At 39.3% G+C, this 23,800-nt stretch overlaps 2 protein-coding genes across 2 annotated transcripts in view; one reads left to right on the forward strand and one right to left on the reverse strand.

Annotated features, from left to right (window-relative positions):
- The window catches only part of LOC104289092 (F-box only protein 36-like), a 6,897-nt gene extending 4,349 nt beyond the window's left edge, over positions 1-2,548 (forward strand). Inside the window, exons 4-5 of the mRNA XM_009887989.1 lie at positions 1,003-1,175; positions 2,387-2,548. Coding sequence (XP_009886291.1) covers positions 1,003-1,175; positions 2,387-2,548 — 335 coding nt within the window. The remainder of the gene's footprint in view (positions 1-1,002; positions 1,176-2,386) is intronic.
- A 3,367-nt stretch (positions 2,549-5,915) lies between these two features.
- Positions 5,916-20,567, reverse strand: UPF3A (UPF3 regulator of nonsense transcripts homolog A (yeast); the record flags this gene model as incomplete). Its single annotated transcript, XM_009887990.1, has 8 exons — positions 5,916-6,223; positions 9,143-9,437; positions 12,897-13,057; positions 14,823-14,981; positions 15,073-15,128; positions 18,202-18,312; positions 18,408-18,506; positions 20,461-20,567. Coding segments are annotated over 8 exons (1,162 nt in total), but the record flags the coding sequence as incomplete, so codon positions are not given.
- Between the last annotated feature and the right edge of the window lie 3,233 nt (positions 20,568-23,800).

Here is a 23,800-nt window from a genome sequence, read left to right on the forward strand (position 1 = left end):
AGTATTTAAAAGACAGGTAGATGTGGTGCTGAGGGACATGGTTTAGTGGTAACTTGGCAGTGCTGGGCTAATGGTTGGACTGGATGATCTTAAAGGTCTTTTCCAACCTGAATGATTCTGTCATTCTATTCTATGAGGTCAGGCCAGGAAACGCACAGCTGTCCATACCCCTCGGAGCAGGGCGGGAGGGGTTTGTGGAGCCTTTTGGTACACACGGAGCCCTGACAGATCCTCTCTCCCTCAGCAGCAGGGCGTTTGCCCTGTGGTTATGTCCAGAAAAAGGTCTAGAAAGGCAAGGAAAACACCTGTGGGTCTGTGCGAATGGCTTGTTCAGGGGCAGCATGTTCAAACGTTGACCCTGCAGAGCCTATTGTGCGCTGGGCCCAGAGGCAGAACAAGGACCTGGCACCAGCTGGGGGAGTGGGAACTTCTGTAGGCTGTCAGCCTGCAAGAGGAGGATGTGCAGCACCCAGTGTATCTTCACGTCTCCTTTCTGTTCTCTTCTGCTCTGTGAAAGGGAAGCACTTTGAACCACAATGCCTTCCTCTCTCCCTTTACACCACTAAAAAGGGCTGTGGAAGCTGCAGCCCCTTTGCTGCTGGAAGGCTGTCACAGGTCTGCCTGGTTAATGTGTATGGGGGCTGCGGGGCCCCCAGCAGGACCAGGCTGGTGGGTGCTCCACCCCACCAGCCTCTATGTCAATGCTTCAGACAAATTTTGAACCATGGGTGTCATCCCCAACCTCTCTGCAATTCCAGGTGCAGCCAGCATCCAGTCTGTCGTCAGCTCATCCTTCCTCTTTCTCACCAACGTATAGAGCAATGACCCAATCTATTGTCTCCTCTTGAGTGCCAGCCTCTCCCAACCTCTTTCCTCCTAGCACCAAAGTGTTGACATGTTCCTAACCCAATTTGATTGCATTCATGATCATGCTTTAAAATAATCATGTTCTGTGAGGATTATTTTGTGTTTATTCTTCTCTGTCCTTTTCTTGTACCACAGAGCTGGTGAAGAACGTTTTTGGCAACAGCACGCTGGAGTACACCATTAATTTATGTCAGGGGCATTATGATTTTCTCATTCGAATGCCCGAGAGCATAATTATACACATACTGTCATTTCTAGATGCTGGTGACCTTCAACAGCTGTCAAACACATGCAAGAAGTTCCAGCAGGTAATGTCAGATATCAGTGCTCGTATTCAAATTCACTGTTCAGATACGATGTGAGATGGGACTTCACATCAGTCTCATTCAGTAGAACCATCTTCATTTCTGCAGTAACCAGAGATGGAAACCATCACAGGACAGACCTGGGCACAGATCGGTAGCAACACATCAGGTCCTTCCTGAGGTGGATAATCCAAACCCTCTCTCTGGCCAGCTGGATTGTTCTAGAGTTGCTTTTCTCTCTGTTCACAAGAGCTGGAAACTGAGATCCTGATTAAAAAGAAATGAAAATTCCTGCAGGTTTTATGCAGAATATTTGTATTTCACTTTAAAACATGTAAACATTTTTGAAGAGCAAAAAGAAAGCGCTTCCCACTTCTTCATCTTTTTGTATCTCCTGCCTTTTGCACATGCTGGGAGGGAATTATGGATCGACCATGAGTCAATATGCCATTTTTGTACCAGCAATTAAAATCCCGGCTGAAGTTAGTCTTTACCCTTTGGGACAATATTTCATTTTTCTAATCAAGACTGCTAGCTGGAATTGGGCAAAAAACACTGCATTCACAACTGCAGTCCCATGTCTTCTGTGTTTGTGTCCATTTGAATCAAAATACCATATTTATATATGTAACAGTAATGAGCCTCTGATAGTATTTACATATTTGTAGGTGAGATATGCAAATGGAATGTGTTCAGCGAGAACAGGATGTGGCCTAATGAAGTGTAAACAACAAAAAAGATCTGGAATACATTTATTTTTTAGTTATGCAGCCATGAAGAGGTTTGGGAGAGAGTAAAACTGTTAAGAGATAAACCAGCTCTTGGTAAGAAGATGATGACGTTTTCAGTCTTCAAGACGCCAATGAACTTCAGTGAAAAGCCCAAGCGGATGCAGAGAAGACAGAGCACATTCTTTTAAGTCACTTGGAATTGATCAGATAAGGCTCAAAAGGTTTGCTATTTGCTTCACGTATTCTTTCTGTCAAAGGAAACAGTTATAAATAATAAATAATAATAACTGGAGAATTTTAAGTTTCTCCTCTCATCATTTAAGACTCAGACAGCACCACCAACTTGCTAGTCACATTTCCAGCTGATTTCTAACATTATAAATTACATCAGGCTGGGGCGGGGGGAGTACTAAATTACAGGGTTGGGTTTTTTTCCTTTTAAAGCATGCTTTGTTTTGAAGTTCAATACAATTTTTTACATAGATGGCAGGTTTTGCCATGTTAACAATTCACACCTTTGGGCCATTCAGGATTAATGCTGGAAATAGAGGCCAGCAGAGGAACTGCCGGCAGCAGGAAGAGCAGTGCTGCCTCACCACGGCCACGGCCGGGGAGATGAGCCACAGACCTCCACAGACTCTCTGAAAACAACTTACAGACATTCAATTTTAAATGCAAAGAAGCAGCAGAATTTGTTTAGAAAATTGCATGTGAAGTTGTCAGAATGATGTTTCGGAGTTGAATGAGCTTCTCTTTAAAACAGCAACTGGCACGAATGCAGGTTTTTTTACTGAATATTTATGTTCCACATCAGTTTTCTCTAACACAATCGTTCGTGACAGACTGGAGCCCAATTCCAGCTTGACGGACAGGGGGATTTCCATATTGCAAAAAGTGGATGACCTCAGGACTCAGTAAGAAACAGGGCAGCAGGCATTCAGGGAAGCTATCAAGCTGGTGAAGTTTTTTATTGAATTTAGAGTATTATATTTTAAAAACGAGAAAACAGATGGCACTGAAGACAACTGTGATGTAACCAGACACAATTCCCGTTCCGCAGGGATGCTGCATCTGCTTTCAGCAAAGCTGAATTTGCAAAACAAAGTTACTATTGTGGCAATGAAGCTCTCACGCCACGCTGCGTTTGGACAAAGACGGGTGTTTATTTGGTGTCATGGGGAGAAGCGTAGAAGAAGCAGCGAGCACGGAGTGGGCAGCAGCTCCTCCTGCCTGGCCGCCCCGGTGAGGGGAGCAGGCTCAGGCCCTGCTGCATCCCCGTGCAGGAGAGATTGAGGTACGGACTTGGAAATGGATTTTGCTTCTTTGGCCACTGTATTTTGCAGTGTTACCATGAGGTACATGCTCACTTCCAGGGGCCAGTGCTCCCCGAGTTCCAGTCAGGTGAGGGGTGCAGTCTTCCCTACAGGTACGGCTGTACAAGCCCCCATCCCAAATCCCATCCCTGCTCCCGCAGGCACTGAGCCGTCCTGCTGGCACTGCCCGAGATGGCCATCAGCACAGAGAGGGGAAGCTCAGCAGCGGCATTGTCTCTGCCGGCAGGAGGCATTTCTCATCTCCTCGAGGTCACACTTTTAGCAGAGAGCCTGCAGGCAGCAGTCCCTCACGCCCGGGGCTCCTGGTGCTCCCGGTGCTGCCGAGGTGCCTTTCTGCTCCTGTCTCTCCTGAGCTTGTCCTGGCAGGTGTTGCACGGCTAAAGAAATGCTCAGATCCTGCTGGTGGAGGCTGGTACCTTCCACTGCCCCCCTCAGATGTGAGAGGAACAGATGTGGGTACCTGCTGAATAACAGAGGTTGTCCCAAGAGTTCCTTGAGCCGTCAGGTCTCTTCGGGATGCAGCTGCAGTGCAGGCGCTGACTAGTGCGCTCTCCACATCCGAATCCGAATGTCCTGAATATTCCTTCCATGTGAATACATAAGTCAAAGGCCAGGCTCTCTGCCCGCCGTGCAGGAGGCTGCAGTCACAAGGGAGCAAAAATAAGTGAACAAAGGGGCTGCAGGAACCCTGGTCAGCGAGGGCACGGCAGCTTGACCTGACGGACATGGATGTTTAAACCCTGACAGTTTTTCCTGCGTCGAGGTTTGACATCCAGTCTCTGGTAACTAAAAGAGATGGAAAATAAGAAGCCCTAAACGGAAAATTACTGCTAAAAAAACTGTGCTGAGTTAATTACCTATAATGCTATCAAGAGGTGCTTACTCATAACCTGGACAGTCGGGCAAAGATGGGGAGTAACCTGAAAGCCACCATTGCCTGCAAGGTATCAAGTTCAAGTTCATGAGCATGTGCAAAATCGCTGCTTTTTTGGGTCTGGGGGTCTCTCTTCCAGCGTCCCCTGGGCTTCCAAACAGGGGGGAAATACATGCTTTTGGGCAGACCCTCATCTGGTGAAGATTTCGGGCCTGTCCGGCTCTACTGCAGGAGAACTTTCCTGGCAAATCTCCTTCTCCTTGGACCAAGCCAGGTCCCCTCTTTCACTGAGGGAAAAGCCTGTCCCATGCTAACACTGCCTGGCTCAGCCAGGATGCCCAGACAAAATCCTTTCTCTGCAGCCAGGATAAACTTGGCAAACAAGATAAATTTAGATGGAGCTAAAACCAAATGATTCTCTAACAGCAGTTTTACTGAAGCTTGAAGTAATTTTAGTTGGCAGCTCGCTTACGTAGCTTGATATCAAAATTCTTCCGAACTGTATTGCTATCTACTTCTGAAGAATACCAAGTATACAGCATCTTACTTAATTTTTCTAGAGCAGCAGATGAAAAAATTACAGAAGATCACGCCTCAAAATCATAATCAAAATCTTTTTGCTTTTATTCTATTTAATGCTTAATATCTGGAAAATACAATAAATAATTTTTCAGTCTGGAACAATTAGATGTTATGCTTAATAATAAAATGTTCAAAGAGGATGTAAAAATAAATTAATATCTTACTATTTAATGTCAATGACAAAGCAGGTCTCAGTTTCAGACCACTGAGACATTTTCAGCCATGAAAGATAAATGAACGTGTTCTGCCCTTCTGTAAACACGCAGCTATCATTGAAACCAATGGAAGATATATATATATATATACACACTTTTATAGATATATGTGCCTGCATCAGAGGGCAGAATTCAGCCTAGATCTTACAAAATGGTAGTTCGCAATTGACATTCATGTGTGTTTATTTTTTTTTAACAAATAGAACTGCAGAACGTTCGTGTATCATACATTTTCCACATCCTGCAACTGCAACTCATATGAAACATTAGCATATAAAAAGTCATCACTGTACAACCACTTTGTTTTTAAAAAGTCAGTGTCAAAAACATAAAAAACAACCAATGTATTAAAACCAGATAAATTGTTTAAGTGCTGAGGTTTGCGTTAGCTTTCTTCTGTTTTAAGCACAAGAATCTATTAAAACTAAAAAGGCAGAAGTGGCTCAGAAAATGACAAACTCTCAAACAACATACTTGTAGCTTTACTAACACTTATCTGACGCTATAGTTAATTGAAAAAACAACGTAAACACAATGAGGTACAGATACCAACGGACGTTTCTCACAACTGTGCAAACTGTGGGCCTCATCCTGCAAACGCTACTGGCTCCAGAGCTTCCTCCCAGGACCGGTCCCACCCAGCCCGACCGCAACTCCCTGCAGCAGCCCCTGCCCCTGCCGCTGCCGCTGCCGCTGGCAGGAAGGGGTCCTGTGACCCTCATGTCATGCACCAAACACATTTAAAGTGCCTCAGACTTCAAACCGATGCAGACCTACATTTCATTCCCTTAGACTTGAAAAGGTTTAATAGCTTCTGAAAAGTCTTATATAAATACTCCTTTAAAACTATTAGAGGTTTTCTATTTCAAGGTAAAACTATTCAAAATACTGAACTGCTTTTAAATTAGGCAAATAGCGCTTCCTCTGCTTTTTGTAAAAAAGCAATGATTTTCCTTTGCTGTAAGATACTTTCCATGTCTCCAGTCACTCTTCCCTTTATTTTACCAAAAGTAAGAGGCAGAGCTATTGTAATTTTGGTGGTGCAATCACCTGTGGAGTCCTGAAACAGCCCTATGGATTTTTTGTGATGACACTGATTCTTAAGTTCATCCCTTTTCACAAGTCTTTCCTCCAGTTTGTTTTATTCTGCTTCTTCGCTCTTCTCAGAACCACCTCCAGCTGAATTATCTGCCTCATACTTTTTATCAAGAGCATCTTCAAAGGATTTCCCACTGCAGTCATAGGTTTTACTTGTAGATCCCGTATGTGTTCGAATGCGAACTCCTGGCTGGTATAACTGCATGGCCGGGCGATCCTAGAAGGAAGGAGATGTGGTTAACTCTCCGAGAAACCTGTGTGGGATACATATGTGGGATTTTAAAGTGATGAATGTTTGTGAAGAAAGTAGATTTTGTGTTAAATCACTTTACATTTCATGAGACCCAGGAAAAAAAATGGAGTGTAATGAAAATTGACTGAGTATTTAATATCTGTCTTGTTTATAACACTATTCTTGGGAGCCAAGCATTTTGAATAAATGAAGAAAGCTGTAAAAATTAAAGATCCTATGACACCTTTGACATAAACAAGGATAAATACTGCAGACCATTATCAAACCACTGAAAAATGTCGCTACCTTCAGTAACATCAACGGAGAAGAACAATAGCCTGTGCACTTGCAACTCTGCAGAGGAATGACAAATATTAAATATAAGCATAAAAAATAAGACAAACCAGAGAACAGGTTAGCAGGTAACAGCAGGTAACTGCTAAATTGCTCTCAACTGAATGTTACCAATTGATACATGTGCAGCGCTCTTCAAATCATCAATCTTTACCACAATTTAAACAGGGAATGCACATTTGAATTATACGTATCCAAAAAAAATTGCACAGTTATTGCTCCACTTCATCACGCCTTCCATACTGAATCTGAGAGTGGGGGAATACACCCACTGATAATAAACAAGGTAAGCACAACCTGAGCATGCACGGGCTTTGTGAGTGACACACGCTGATTTGATCACTGGCAAACAGAAGAAGGAGCCAGTTTACAAGGCAAAGACACCTCCAACTTGCAAATGGTGATGTTCCATAGCTCTTGAGAGTGCTTTTTATTCTCAAAATTCCAATAATAAAACATGCTGTTCAGAAACTCTGCTTAAGAAGTCTTTTCCTAGTAAAAGTATTTTATGCTCACAAATACCAGTTTTTAACGTTACAAAGCAACCCATTCACCAAAACCTGAGCTTTTTGACCAAAGCCTTGTGTTAAGTTCAGCAAACAAAATTAAACACCCTATTTTAAGACAGTAGGAGAGCACTGAAATCATCTGACATCAAACTATATTAATCTTTAATATCCTTTATAATTTGAAGTAATTCTGGTCTTTTGTTCTTTCATTCTTTTTTCTTATTCCCAATACGCATTTTAGCCTTTTCTTTCTTTTTCTTTCACCTTTGGTTTTTTTGCTTCACTTTTTTCTCTGTTTCTTTAGACCAGATGTCAAGATGCACTACTGGGCCATACAACTAGATCATTCAAGTTAGTGCTTTGTAGCATGGAATGAAAGGCATAACATACATCTTTCTCCCTCACAAAGAACTGCATAAAAGTAGATCCTCTGACAAGCAGCCCCCATCATTGGAAAGTTTATGATAAAGGGTCCAAATGATTTTTCATATTACAGACTCTGTACCTTGCAGTTTGCATGAAAGCTAGCGCAACTGTTACTTAGACTGGAAATTTCCCATTTTCTAATTAATTCTTACAAACTTCAGAAAGAAGCTTGATCTCTGCCTAAAAACTTGTGTTGGCATTGTTAATTCTATAGTTAAGTTGGAAAACTCAGACCCTAACTCTTATCATCTATGTGATAAATACTCTAAGGAAAAAAGTCACCACACTGCAAAAAACTTTACTGTTATTGCTTATTTTGTATAGGTAACAAATCTAGCACTTGAAGTGTGGACTAATCCAGAGACTACGCCAGCTACCAGAAGTGCAATGGGAAGAAATAAAAGGGAGACAGCTTCTTAAGGCTTGACAAAAGTCCCCCAAGACCCACCATCCTGTTCTAAGGTTCCAGATTACTTCGCCACATTTCAAGAGCAGCATGGCAAGCAGGAAGAAAACTGTTTTCCCCATCTTCCTATTTCTGAACCAGCCATTTTTCTGACTGTTCTACAGCTTGAGCTGTTGGTGTATGTGGAAAGCGGCTTATGTGTATCTGCAGACAAATCTCACCTATACTGCCCAGCTGACCTTGGCATAAACGTTCTGTGCTTGCACAAGGGCGTTCTGTGCTTGCACAAGGTGACTTCCTTGACACGCACAGCGAGTCCACCTGGACTTGCTGTATGCACACTCCATACAGACGCACTCTGCGCGTGACCAGGTTACTCCTTGTCAGCCTTAGCCCGCATCACCGGTCAGTCACTTCGTCTGAAAGAAGAGTTTCACATGCAGAATAAATTACTACACGAAACAGCGTTTCGGTCATCTTTTGTGGTAAATCTAGGATCAGAAGGGAGAGAAAAGGAGGGTGACAAGGACAGCCACCTCCTTAAAAGATGCCGGCACACCCATGAAATCAGACAGTCTGAGAAAAACGATGCCCACATCTCTGGGAGACAATAAGGGACAGCTCTACCATACACCCTGCTACAGGCCCTGCTTGCACTGGTTTTGCACCTTCCCTGACAATGACCAGGAGGATACGTTGTCCGAACCAAATGATGGCCCGGCCTATTCATACTATACAATGGTGTCTGAATTAGCTGTTTATTTAAGTCTTTACAGTTCCTCTACCGAGCAATGCCTGGTCAATCCAGAATATAATTACTTTATGACCTGGGTAATGGAAGTACATTTTTAAAAGAGTAGCATGCCACAGTTTTTAAATTTCGTTACGGATCAGAAGTATAACAATTTTTAACACACTTGTAAAATACAAGGCTTCCAAGAATAGCGTTCTAAAAATGCTAGGATTGAAAGGCAGACAGAAAGTCTTCTATATATTGTAAATACGAATGAGCAGAGACCTGTAACCTTAATTTATTTTAACTGTTGTTGTCTTCTGGTAGCTATAGAAAAAAGTCTGAGTTTTACTGAAAATTAAATGAAGAATTGCTTTTTTCAAAAAAGGATCTTTATGGTGAATTTGCAAAAGTAAAACCTGTGATCTTGAAGCATATTTAGCTAATGAAAGATTATCCTAAATGAATAAAAGAACCTTATTTCTTATGCGCTCCTTTTTGGATGCCATGTCATCACACTTGTCCTCTTTACCCAGTTTGTCTACTGCCTCCACAGTGAAGCTGTAGTTGTAGTTCCCTTTCTTTCCTCTGTCTTGGTTGTATCCTTTCCCCCATTTCAGCTCTTCTTCATTCCTTCTCACAAACTTGTCAAACTCATAGTGAGCTCTATGCTTTCTGCCATCATCCAATCGATACCTTTGTCTTTCAGGTTCTTTTTCTCGAAATCTTCTCTCCAAATCTCTTTGCTCTTTGTCACTATCATTTTGTGACCTAAGAGTATGTATAAAAAGAAAGAAAATCCAAGCAATTAATAAAAAGCTGCTGAAGGATACAATGCTAAGCCTTCCTTTGAATTCAACAGTATTTAGATCAATTGTATGGCAAGGCTGTTTTCTTGTCATTAAAAAGGCATTATGTGCAATTTTGCTGAATGCCTCATCCACATACATCCGGCCTTTTACTACGCATTCACTTCAAAATAGCAGACGAAGCTTTGCAAGCAAAATCGGACTTTTGTGCAACGGTTGTGGAAGACTATTCTTCAACTTTTATCCCTCTTTGCAATCCCACAAATAGTTCCCCAATACTCTTCACACAGACACACGCTGCATGATTACCTCTTCTGGGCTGTTCTTGAGATGACTCATGTATTCCCTTCAAAGGGAACATTCTGGTCCCAGAGGAATTGTGCAGGTATCATGCATCAATTTGTAAAGTTTTATGACTCTATTTAACAAAAATTATTCACTGACATTGCAACTTGCAGAAGGCATTTGTGAAAGTGAGTACTTATGTTCCAAGCTTTTGTTTTATGTCTCCAAGTAATTTAGCGAACCTTTGCATATTGTATTTAGGTGAAGGACCATTACCTTACCATAACATAATACTTAATTTCTGCTATGCTGCAATGGCTTTATATTACAAAGACTATTAGTTTGCAACATTTTGCTGCCTGTCTGATACAATTTTCAGCTCTTTTATTCACTTCATTGTTCCTGTTCAGCAAGCTGGTGCTTCTCTCGTGCAGCCAAACTGCAAATAATGAAGAAAGATTACAGAATAGGTTGAACTTTAAAAGGAGCAAATACAAGCACTTTCTTTTTCTATATTACATATGTATAAATACTGAAAATTGAAACAGGAAATTTGCTTTTCACAGTCTGTTCACATTTTGGGAATCAGCAGACAGAATCAGAGAGGATGGAGATTTTCCAATGCTGTAGTGATCAAATAGTAATATGCTTCTCATTTAGAATGGCTTAATATTAATAAAATCTTTCTATATCACTTTTTTTTTTTTTTTAAATAACAGAACTGTGAATATTGTCAGCCTCTGCCATGAACCTGGGCATTGGTGGGTCTGCCAAGACAGAGGCCACATCTCAGGAAGAGCCGGAGGTCAGCAACAAAACATGAATGACAGGCCGGGAAGTTATTCAGTATTTTGTAAGACTGTGCTTGTGTCAGCATAACACTTTTGCCAAGTGGAAGTAACGTCCCAGCTGTCACGGACACCTGAATCAATCACAACTACAGAGGTACCGTACCTGTAGCATAGACACGCATATATAAAATACTATGTTAGCTCTCAAGGGGTATGTGGCTGTAAGTTGTTTTGTTTCACATTTCATATGCTATTCTAGACACTAACTCCAAGTCCTAGCAAGGCTCAGAGCATGATCTTCCAAAAAGCCAGAGACATCTTGATTTGTTGCTGTAGCATTGCCTGGTACCTGTCTCTTCCCCTGACTGCTGCTGTGGGTGAGGAAGAAATGGATGTGCCTGGAGGCAGACAGGTGACAGGGATACAAATTCCAGTTCAAGAGTGGTTAAAGCAGCGTTCTAAAATTCAGTCAGAGCAAACAGGCAGCCAAGAGTAGCGGGGTAAGCAATTACAAAGTATAGGCGGAAGAGAAAGTTACACAGCCAGAGAAATAGAAAGCAGAAATGTATGGAAGTAAAGGGAATGGAAGCATACTTCTGTTCGGCATAGTTTCAAACCTGTACGTGACCAGGTACGCTCATGCACCTCCTGAGGTTTTAATTTGTGGTAGAAAGCTATTGCTACTCAGCCTTTAAACATGGTTTCAAACAGGTAATTCAGTCTCCTGCACGTAGAGTTGGAAGTAAGTTTATTACTGATTTCTGAGTCAGTGACAAAGTAGTTACAACTTTAATTCTCGTTTCTGCTGAAATAGCTTATAGCTTGCTGCCTAATCGCACCCACTTATAATCATGATGAAATGAGCACTTGGAAAGACAAGTTAACGCTTACTGTACCTGCACAGCCAAAAGGATTCTGGTTTACACCTGGAAAATCTACATTAGTGCCTTATTAAGCTTACAGGATCAATAGTAAAAATATTATATGGCACCACCAAAAGCTTAATACATAAAAAGCCTTATTAGCAAACAACTGACTTGCCCCTGAAAATGTTTCTGTTGACCCTGTTCTGTTTCCTTTGCTGAAAAACACCAATGAAAGAGTTGCTGAATATTTTCAATTTCCATTAAAGAATAGGAAATCAAAGTTGTCAGCATCTTTCAGGACACACTCAACATATTGAAACACTGAGTCCATGTTTGAAGTCCCTAGTCAGAGACAAAAAAAGATTAATAACACATGTAGGATATTATTGGTGAACCATTTCTTCAGTTAGCAAATTCACTGGTTTTATTCTCCAGTGTTCAAAGTTTCTATTCTTTATTTTTCTGTTTGCCAGTAGGAGAACATTTGAAGCTCCTGCATACTTTTCATAAAAATCAAGAACCTAAGTGGGCAAAGGTAAAATTTAAACTACTCAGAACAGGCAGGTAGCCTGCAAGAGCTAGAGGACAAACCCAAACTTTCTCTAATACTGTGTATATAATACCTTAGGTAAATTATTTAAATGCTCAAAATTGTCCTTAGGTACAAGTTGCACATATACATGACATCTCAGATTCAGCTCTTTCCTTTTGCAAAGTACTTTTGAGAGCTTGTCTGAGAAAACTCTGTTGAAGAATAAAGTACTGTTTACCTCAGCAGCACGTTATTCTTAGTTATGTATCTTACATATCTTATGGGTGAATCCTGCATGTGATGGGACACTCCGTGCCAAAGGACAAGAGAGAGAACCAGCTGCTGAAAACATTTGTAAGACAATTCCAGGCTACAGTAGTTACAGAACTAGGCTATACCTCTTCTTCCTACTATTACTTATGCAACACCAAAGGCAGTGGAAGACAGAGACAGCCTTCTGCACCAATCTACCATAAGGCTGTCATTCACATTTTAACTATTCTGCCATTGTCCCATTTATCAAACATATTTATCTGTTTATTGCAGCAAAAATGAAGAAAGTGTGATGGAAGAGTAAGGCATCTGAGGCAATTTAGTCTTTGACATCAGTAATGGAAGGAAGACCTTACCTGAGCTCTTGATGGGGAGCAGGTGAAATAACAATGAAACTCTGAATGACTTTTCGTGCAGAAATCCTTCCAATCTGGGATTTCAAAACATTTCACAAATAACAAATTGCATCCACTAATACTGCCATCAGGTCAGTAAGTTGTTACTAGACAGACACCTTTTACAAAAAGGACAGTGAGAGATTTGTTCACACACAGAATGAAATCAGTTCCTTGCTGACAAAACACCCAGCCAGTGCACTATGTACATCATGTTTAAGCCTTCAAAGGAAAACATTTAGGAACTAATTTGGAGCCTAAAAGATAAATATTACTTACTTTTCCTTAAGTTCTTTTAGTGAACCTTCCAATGATTTGGATTTTACGCTCCCAGATCCAGGTGATTTATCCCATTTGTTTTCTTCAATGTCAGGTTCTTCACCTTTTTCTTTGTGCTTTTCACTGGCCAACTCATCTCCTTTTTCAGGCTTCTTAAGAAGCTAAGAAATATTTGTTTATATTATGATGTAAAATTATTCTCTGTTATAACAGACATTTTAACAATGTATTAAATGTATCAAAAACCTATTCAGACTGAAGATACTTAAATGCTAGGAATATATATTATGAAGTATAAAATTTAACAAGTTATTTAAAGAGGGAAGTTTACTTTTGCTAAGGAGTGACAGTCATTAGCAGGTATTCAACTGCACACTTTTAAATATGCTGAGAATACTGGAGAAAGCACTTACCTATTCTTCTCTCCTAAGTTTTATATATAAAGATATTATTATGGTCTACGATTTCTTAGAAATCATGAAACAGAGCTCAATGTTATTGTCAATAAAATAAAAAGCAGAACCTCTAAGACAAAAGGAGCAAGATTAATACTTCACTCCATGAAATATGATTTATAAAATGTGTTACACATGAACTACTTGGGACAGACTGGCATATAGAAGTAGGTGCTTAGTATAAATACACTCTGACAGAAAACTGGACTGAGGAAAAATTATGATGTTACCATAAAAGTTCACATTGCATTTTCACCTTGGAGATTAAGATTAAGATTTCCAAGAAGTCTGTTCCTTTTACAACAAATAACCCGCACAGGGCTTGAGCAGTGTCTAGCATTGCAGAAATAATCTTTATAGAAGGACCGACGGTCTCAAACTATTTCTCTAACATTTCAAGAATAAGCAGAACATCTCATCAGTCTTTTCATTCCACCAGTTCTTCTGAAATGACCACAGGTTATTCTTCTCCAACATTTAAAACTTCTGTAATGTTTCTCTCAGGCCGTATTTTCCTTTTCTTTAGGAGACAGAACTAGCTTTCAAGGTCATATTGCCCAGATGTCATAAATACTGGGGTCTTTTGGACAACCATGTTTGGGTAATATATTTTAAAGAATAACTCCCTTTTCTTCTGAAGTTCTAGTATGTTTTTCTTTATGTCTAAATATAAAAAATTTGTAAACTGGCTTCAGAACTTACTATTTTTTACACTCAGGTGAAGGCAACTGTTGTTCAGGAAGACAAGGAAGAGGAAAGAAGTACACAGTTCTGTGGCTTCTCCCCATCACAAGATCTGGAGTGAGTCTGTGTGCCCTTGCGTTAAGCTACAGACTCTTATAAAAATTTTCCTCTTCAAAACAGCATATGAAAGCTTTCCAGTAACACAAAATTCAGTTCAGATGAATAGTTCTTATCTATGTCACCTTATACAAATAAGGTTTTAAGTGCCCAGACGTAGCGCAAATACACCTGTCTAAGTGAGGTCATTAAAAGCACGTCTATTCAGGCTGTTATAAGGCGGCACAGCCTGAAATTAGCAAGACTTTGTTATAACTTGGTTAAAGCACACTATTAAAATGTATCAGTTCTGAGCATAAACACATATGGCTAAATGAAGATTTACATGACAGCAAGTGTTAAAGCCATATTTGCAATAATCTTCTGACATGTTAGCACAGAACATGTTCCGTTGATTATGTCGGCATAGAATGTGGCAGTGTTGTATAAAGATACCCAAGTTACCTGCCTTAACTGCATCAGCACATCATTGCACCTAAGGCAATTAGTCACACTTTTCAACAACACTTTTTAGTCAAAGTCCTACGTTACTTACCCTTCCAGTCAAAACTGGTTTGGTATCGCCACACTGTACTGTAGTACACTGCATAAACAGTATAAGTGAGATACCAAAGGAACTTCTGGATAACTTCAACAGAAAAATAGGTCTGTTTTTTTTTCATTAAGGTACCTTGATCCTTATTTCTTTTTCAGAAATCTTCTTTTGCTTCTCCAATTCTTTTCTTTTACGTCTTTCTTCTTCTCTGCGCTTCCTTTTCTCTTCCTCCCGCAGGCGTTTCTTCTCCAGTTCTCTCCGCCTTCGTTCTTCTCTTTTCTCTTCTCGTATTCTCTGAAGAGTTCAAAATGATTAATTGTAAATTGTCCAACAGAAAACCATGTGAAACATAAATGTTGAACTTCAGGCAAAAGTCTGAACGTACCTGCTTTTCTAATTTTCTATTTTTAATATATTCCAAAAGGGGTGTTGTTCTTCTAGCTAAAACACAAAAAATTTGTGATATAGTGTTCAACTCCTAAAATATGTACTCATTTCTTTACTTTAGTACTAACTGTTTTTGTAGTTTTTGTAGTTTTATCTGCAAGGGAGCTAAATAATTAATAAACCTATTTGTTTTATATATTTTTGAAGGCATTCCCATCATTCTGCTTTAGAAACACACTGGTCCTTTTTTGCCTTTAGGGTTAGAAGCAACAGATATATGTTGCATGATTATTTAATGTTTAATTAAAAATCTTATCATTTGAGTTCAAGAAAATGTTTTTTTTCTCTTGCTCATCAAACGGTTATTTCACCAAAAAGGAAAGAAATTTGTTCAGAATCTATTCCTACATTCTAATACTGTACATCAAAACCTAGCTATATTGCTGTTCATATACAGCCCACATTACTGTAATCTGACACAGCACTTTTCAATCCCAGATTTCAAAGTACATCACGAAGGAAACATTTTCATTCTTATATATCACTTCCACTTAACTACCATTTAGCATTCACCTCTCCATCAGAAAATGGGATGAATAAGAGATAAGTGGTTTGTCCCAGGTTACACAGCAAAGTATCAGCAGATTCAATAAAATTCTGGCTTCAGTTTCAATTCATATCCCAAAAACATTTGAATATTTTTGTTTTGAAAGTGTGAATACCCTGGGGGCATCTCATTCACTAATGATCAAACCTTGTTATGCAGTTATGAATGGAAGGCTTGATAGGATTCAGTATTTGTTTTCAGCAAATATCATTGGTCAAAAGCAACAACCAAAAAAGATTGTCGATTTGAGATCCTCTTTCTATCTCTAGATTCCCCACGCTACCCCCTACCTCTCTCTCCCACATGCCCCTCATTTTTGACATATTTTAGGTCCCCAGCACCCTCCCCACCAGTCTCTCAGATCTGCACCTCTGCCTCTTTCCCCCACTCCCTTAAGTTCGTTTGTCTGAGCAGTCTCCATCTCTGGGCACTTTTACATGCTGGAAGTGATCACAAATTGTAACGGGAGTTACAAGTCTGGGGAGTTGCACTCAGAGTCCAGAACTTGATCCTAGTCATGACTAAGGCTGTGATGCAAGAGGTTTCATCAGAAATTATACTTTGAAGTTCAAGGGAGAAAGGCAGCATGAGAAGTACTATCAAAAGAGGAGGGCAAAAAAGAAAGTTTAACAAACCTGAATCTTACCCATCTTATTTATGGGCCTTACTGCAAATAAAAATCTAAGAGTTTTATTCTTAAAATATTTAAGAAATTTTAAAAGAAAATAAACTACAAAATGAAGGCCTGTGTCAGCAATAAATTTTATAATTTTTTTTGCTCACTACAAACAAGCCAGAAGAATGAGCTCACCTTCGTCTTGTTACAGAGAAAATCTGTTTTATATCTCTCTGTGATACTGAAACTGATGAGCTAACGCATGTGACGTGATGCATAAAACATGCTGGTTTGTAGTAACACTACCTGGAGAAATGCTGAGAATGTGAGGCCCAATTCTGTCAACAAAGTCCTGGCTGTGTCTTTCATTGACTCCAGGAGAGTAACACCTTTGAAACTCGACATGCAACTAAACCCTTACATAATTTTGCTGTAAAAATGCTATCCACTGAAGTAATTTTTGTTTTATATTGATAGCAATGGCCACAGTTTTGAATAGCAGAAAAAATAAAGCAACTAATTTGATTTCCTGTGATTTAACATATGCAAAACATTAAAACTCCTAATGTAAAGCTGCCTTCAGCCAATATTTGTACTCAGAAATCAGCAACTCTCAAGACTAATAATTTTCATTTACAGAATATTTTAAGTTAATAAATCTTTCTTGAATTGTAAACTTTTTTCAAATTGTAAATTGTAAACTTACTTAGAAAATTCTGACTGCTTTTACTCTGCTGTCAAATAGTAGGGAAGATTTGGGGTGAATAAAAATTGTTGGGGAAATTCCCTATCTGGAAAGGCAGGATGATAACAGAATGATCTAAATGTCCATACTTCTAACATTTCCATTTCCTCTATATTGTTTAAATTCCAAATCTCTTCAGTCAACAATTTATGGATATGAAGAATAATTAATGCCACTACTGAAATCCTTGTCACAGGCAGGGACAAACAGACAAAAAGCAGTAACAAGTGACAGGATGAGAAGAAACGGCCTCAAGTTGTGCCAGGGGAGGTTCAGATTGGATATTAGGAAAAAGTTCTTCACTGAAAGGGTTGTCAAGCATTGGAACAAGCTGCCCAGGGAAGTGGTTGAGTCACTATCCCTGGAGGTATTTAGAAGACGTGTAGATGTGGTGCTTAGGGACATGGTTTAGTGGTGGACTTGGCAGTGCTGGATTAACAGTTGGACTCAATGACCTTAAGGGTCTTTTCCAACCTAAATGTTTCTATGATTCTATTCTATGATTCTAATCAAAAGAGGTAGCTACTTTTACAAAGGTCGACTTTTTTCCCCCTACTCAGTTGTCACACCTAGGAAAAGACTAAGTGCTTTGCATGTTGTCACTTGGAGATACAGCACATCAGTGCTCCATGTCATCCTGAAAGTTGCATACTGGCATTGAAGATTTCAGTGCTGATCTTACTAAAGATTCCCCCTGAGACTGTAAAAGTCATGCTACATGCATACAGAAAACAAGGTGCTGCCTTACTTTCAAAGCTTTTGCAGAATCTTGACCGTGAGAACAAAGAGAAATCATGTCATGCTTCTCAATAAAAGCAGCTAATATCAGGGATCAATTGCTAAGTATACAGCTATTTTATCTTTTAAAAATAAATCTTTCATCTTTTAATACGTCTGTAAATATTCAGAAGTATTAAGGAACCATTTCTGAAGCCACCGTGCAGGCAAAACTTCCAGTGAAGTCAAGTTATTCCATGCATAGAGACTTAAAAGAGTAGGTGGGGTGTTTCCTGCCACTACTTGGCTGGATAACAAAAATTTAACTGCAATAACCTCAATCCATCAGTCTGAACAGGTCAGGTTTTGCAGGCAATATCATAAAGATATAAAAATAAGATATTAAATATTTTCAATAATAAGAAAAATCAAGAAAACAGACCAATGAGTTCCCTTGTTTTGGCCTCAATCTCTCCCAAAAGAATCTCAGGATTGGCACAGATTTTCTCTTCATCAGCACAATAACTCTCTAAAAATTTCCTATATTCTGGATCTGTGAAGACAAATTTTTGACTTATGTTAATACTTTGCAATGCATAACAGAAATGGAATCTATTTTCCACTGTGACACTAAGAAAATATATTTACCGTCTTCAATGCTCCCAGCTTTGGCATCTTTCTTCTTCAGCTTCTTTTTTGAAATCTTCTGGAAAGGAGCAAATTCAACCACTGCAGGATACTCCAAACCTTAAAAAAGATCAATGCTTAATTTTTGGAGGGGGAGAAACATTCCCTATATTCAAGTAAGATTTTCAAAACTCTTGAAACTTGTGTCAGGCAATCTTACTTGAAATCAAAGGTCAATGTTTCCACAATCCCATCCTAAACTTCTAATGAAAAATTATATGTAGTAGTATTTTAGATTCAAAACAAGATACATTTGCATTTTAATTATCTATATAAACATTAAATATTTTTTTGACATGCTAACAAAGACTGTCAGAATGAAGATGACTACTGTTGCACAATAAAATTCCTGCATTATCATTTCTAATTCCCTTTTGATTAGAAAAATTTATACAAAATCTCAGCCTGACAAGTGATAAGTACTACTGGACAAAGAATCTGAAACAATTGAGTTGCTTCTGTAAATTTTTGTTGCCCAAATGCTTAAAAAATAATGCTGGGCAATATGCAATTATAAACATACCACCTTCTTTCAGAACCAAAACTGTAACACTTAGTACGTAGAATTATGTGAAACTTTTTTTTTTTTTCTGTTTATGATGGACAATGCAACATCTTGCCTGTGTTTACTGGCATGGAATCTGTGTTTTGAATTCTGCCTTAAATACTGGATTCTTCTTTGGACTGGAGTCAGAACTCTGAGTAGCTTTGGAATTTTGCCTGGTTTCCACTTGCAGCAGGTTCAAGATTACACTTTGCTCAAGTCTACTGACAACTTGGCTTAAATCTGCTAGAACATTCGTTAACCTTATTGAACCTAGTGATCCTTGTTTTAATTTTAGCCTCATAAAGGCAATGCCGCCACAAGCCTCACCAGAGGGCACTTGATCAAAACTTGTTCTCTATTTGCACAAACAATCACGCCAAACTGGCCAGCTGTGGCCAAGCTCAGTTTTGCACTGTACAAAATATTCTGGCTTCAGTCCAGCATAACACTGAAGAACGTGCTTAATTTAGGCAAAGTGAAGTCTTGGCAGAATCATAAAAATAGTTTCTTTCTAGTTTTTCATCTAAAACACACAAAATTTGAAATCTTGGAATCACACACTGTGAGGAATGTGCTGTTCTCCATCTCTAGGAAAGTCCATCCAAATCTGTTTAAGTTAGAAGCCTACAAAATATCTCAGGTAGGAAATGCTGAAGAGGAATTTGTTAGTTTGACAGACAGCTCCTTTAGAGATCAACTCTCCAGTAAGAGTGGACAGGACTACTTTTGGTGGGACCTCCACAACACTGACTGTACAAAACAGACAGACAATGTCTATACAAGAAACTCACAAATCTACGTCTGTTTTATACAACCCATGCAATTTTTTACAGAAGGTATGAGTGAGCGAGGCAAGGAGCTGCTAAAGGGAAAGCACCATTTCTTGGCTATGGCAGTTTCATGCTACTATAGGATACCCGGATTTAACCACACCTACATTAGAGAGTTTTTCTTCAGTGTTGGGCAAACTTTTGCAGACTGAACATTCTGAAGATGGCAACCAATTTTGTCACTCCTGTTCTTGGAGCTCAACTCAAGATGTCCGCAAATGCTCTAAAATGATGAAGTCAAGTTTTCACCTTGCTTTTTCAAAAAGAGAATGAGGGGCACAACTTTATCTCACAAAAGAACACTGAAGATGTAACTGAAAGCAATTCATGCTTGCCATGTGTTCAGTTACTGTTGTGATGAATTGTGAAGCTTGCATAAGCTAATTAACTTAACAGGATCTTGATAGTGTACTGCTTAAGGTACAAGAATGCACACAAAGCATGCACACCACACAGAAAAACAAGGCTGCATGGACAAGTATATTTTGCACTTAACTATCTTTTAAGTGCTAGATTGTAATATACTTTATGTAATTAACTGTATACTGAGAAAAAAACTGGCATAATTAGCAAAAAGGAAGTAAATTAATGTTCTAAAATTATATATATATACACAGTATATTACAAATAGTCCAACCTTTATTATCAATGAAGACATAGCCATCAAAGCGATCTCTAAAAAGAAGGATGTCCTCAGGATTTCTAAAGTTAATGTATGCTCTTGAGTAGAGATGAGGATAAAGGCTGCAACAAGAAACAATTTTATTTTCTGTTATTTACTATTCCGTTTAGGACTAGAAAAAAAGTAAAACTAGAAGGATCACACTGCAATTCTCATCCTCCTTGAGAAAGGGCTACCTTAAACATGCATATCAAAGTGTCTACATAAACATACCTAATTATATATATGATAAAAAGTAACTGAACAACCGAGTTCCTGGATGCAACTGTGAATTTTTTTCTGAATTGAGACAAATATTTCTAGTTTGTTTTGTCTCCCTAAACCGCAGAGCATATGCTTTTTGAACATACCTGAACACAAGCCCATAACTTTAAACTATCTGTGTTCATACTACTATTGCCACACATGGTCTGTCCTCAGACAAACTCACCTCCAGCAGCAGGAGACAATAAACACACACAGTTGCAACTGTATTTCAATCCCATAGCTATTTCAGACTCAGATTTCACGATTGAGAAAGAGCAAAAAAATGGATTGGATCACAGGATCCACACGTGGCAGCTCAAAGCAACACAGTTACTGCAAACGAAGTAATTTTTTCTTTTTCAAATGTGCCTCCATATGGATTAAACTTTGGGTGTTTGAAGGTGACCTTAAAGAGCAGTGCTGTCAATATCTAACCAATGATTTTGGAAATCTACCAAATTTGTGTTTGATACTGTAGCCAGGAGAAATGTTTAAAAAAAAAAAAAAAGAGAGGGCTGTTTTCATTTAGGTATTTTGCAAAAAAACAGCTATGAGTGTTTCTACAGCAATGCAGAGGATAAACCTTCTAATTCTAAGGAAGAGCTATTTCATCCATATACACTCACTATATTTTTATATTCTAGGATGGTAATAGCATTGAGTGACCTGTATGCAGGCAACCATAAAAATGCCTGATAGGGCACGGCTTGGGCTGTGCTGCTGACACAAAACAGTGCTGAAAGAAGCTACAGGCAGGGACGGCACACTCCCTCATCCGCCACAGCCTGCGCAGGTGCCACACAGCTACAGACCGCTTGCAAGCCACCTCTAGACAGCTTGACCAAATGAGCACGGTGGCACGCGGCTTGTGTTTTGTCACAGGGTTCTGCAAACCCTGTAGAATCCTCTGTGATCAGATTTGCAAACCTCCAGGAGTCTGCACAGACACCACAAGGTATCTTGAAGGTGGCTGTGGAGTTACAACCAAGATGCAAAGCAGACAAAACAAGCCAGCTTCTTTCTCATCGGTTTCAAAGCAAATAAAAAAAAAAAATTAAATGTAACACTTTTCATAATTACATACAGTTAAAAAATGTCTTTTAAAAAGGCCTACAAGTATATGCAAAGGAGGAAATTTTATTGTGGCAATCTATAGCTGTGCTGGAAGAAATGTCTCTGTGCTGCTTAATGGCTGGAACAGTGAAGAAGTCTCTGAGAACTGGTGGCTCCCAGGAAGAAGTAAAATTCCTTCTCTGTCATGTTAACAGGACTATTCCTATGTTACATGTTCTTTGATTTTAAATTAAATGAGGCCTGATATTAGAGACTGATATGATTATACACTTGAAGCGTGGAAGATTCACAAGACAAAACCAGGAATCTGGAGGGAGCGTTATTTTTCAGCCCAGTTATTGTTATCTGAGAGTGAGAAATTGAGTTTCTCTTCCTAGTCTAAACAACTATTTCAGTGTTTTATCCATCTTCAGTTTTTGTAAAATACTAAAACTTTCCGTAGATCAAAGACTCAGACCTGTGTCTCAGCTGGTACATTACTGTGGTGCTTTTTCTCTGTCTCAGTGCACAGCAAACAGCTTCATCATACAGTTGGATTATTTTTTTTCTGCATTAACTTTGAACCTTATGGTTGGGCCCATAACCATCATGAAATAGAACTGAAATTACAAAGACTTACTCCTTCCTCCTTTCCTTTAGCTTGTACACCAACACCATCTGTTTCATCTGTTTTGACAACACAGTATTTTTCTAGCGTTTTCAGCTTAGGTTTATCAGAGTATCTTTTGAAACACAGAAACATTTGATATGACTATTAAGCATTTATTAGTAAGAAAAGAACCGAATCTGAAGTATATAAACCAGACTCTGGAAAGCAGAGATTTAGAATTTACCTTGCAGATAAGGGATCCAATGTTGTTGCTATACATTACTAACATCTTCAAGAATTTCATTCACATCAGCAGAAACATACAAAAAATACAAAAGCGTGCTGGTGCACAGTAGGATATTTATGTGCACAGTAGCACAATAAAATAGGATTGTCTGTCCATTATTGTCGCTATGCATCAGGGTAGAAGGTTGTAGAAACCCAGCTATGACAATGCTTAACGATTACAGGTTCCTTCTCTAATGGAGCCACTGCTACAACTGAAGAGCTGGTTCTCATATGCATGCAAGTCAGCTGTCAGAGCGCTGAGTGTATAAAGGCTTCATCACGGAGTGTTTCAGACCCCTGTCTTAGGCTTCTTACCTGGCAGAGCGTACAGTGTGCCTAAAAAAAAATGCCTAGAACTCACTGTCTTAATTGGGAGCTAACTAAACCTAGCAAATTGGAAATGCTTAGCAGTGGCCTGCATATAAAATACTTTTTCTTACTCCCTGTTTCAGACACCTGACTTCCAACTGCTGCTCCCCATCCTGGATTCCCTTTTCACCTATCCACTGAGAACTCACCAGCGTGACCATGCAGCAAAGAACGCACAGGGCTTCACAGGGCCACAGGCACTCTGTGCCTAATACCCTCTCCCAGGAAGAAAGACTCCTACTCTACTTTTCTACTCTGTATTCAGCAGTTATTGGATAAAATACAGCTTTTACTCTTCAGGACTTTGCCTTCCAGCTGAGTCCTACAGAAGGGCCGCTGGACTCTGTGTGCCTCCTCCTTCTTTCAAGTATCTACCAGCCCAGATTTCATTCAGGATTTGAAATTCTGTTTTGAGGTTGCACGCTTAGTTTTATCATCAGACAGCTGGTTCTATTTTGCCCTATGTTTGCTGTCTATAACGCTGCTTTCCATCCGTATCATCTTGTGGACAGATGCACTGCACATGATGTTGGCATCATGAAGATATCACTTCGAGCAATTTTTATGGAAATAACCCAGATGTCTGACTGTACACATTTGTTCAGTGTACAACTCCGTTTCTTTGGTTTCTGTTGTGAATTCAAGGGTATTCAATCTTTTAGGTTACATGTATTTCTATAATACTTAGTCTAGCATCTCTTTAAGCCCTTACTTTTACAGTAATTTTAA

The sequence above is a fragment of the Charadrius vociferus genome, unplaced genomic scaffold, assembly GCF_000708025.1.
Source record: "Charadrius vociferus isolate BGI_N301 unplaced genomic scaffold, ASM70802v2 scaffold847, whole genome shotgun sequence".
Classification (NCBI taxonomy): domain Eukaryota; kingdom Metazoa; phylum Chordata; class Aves; order Charadriiformes; family Charadriidae; genus Charadrius; species Charadrius vociferus.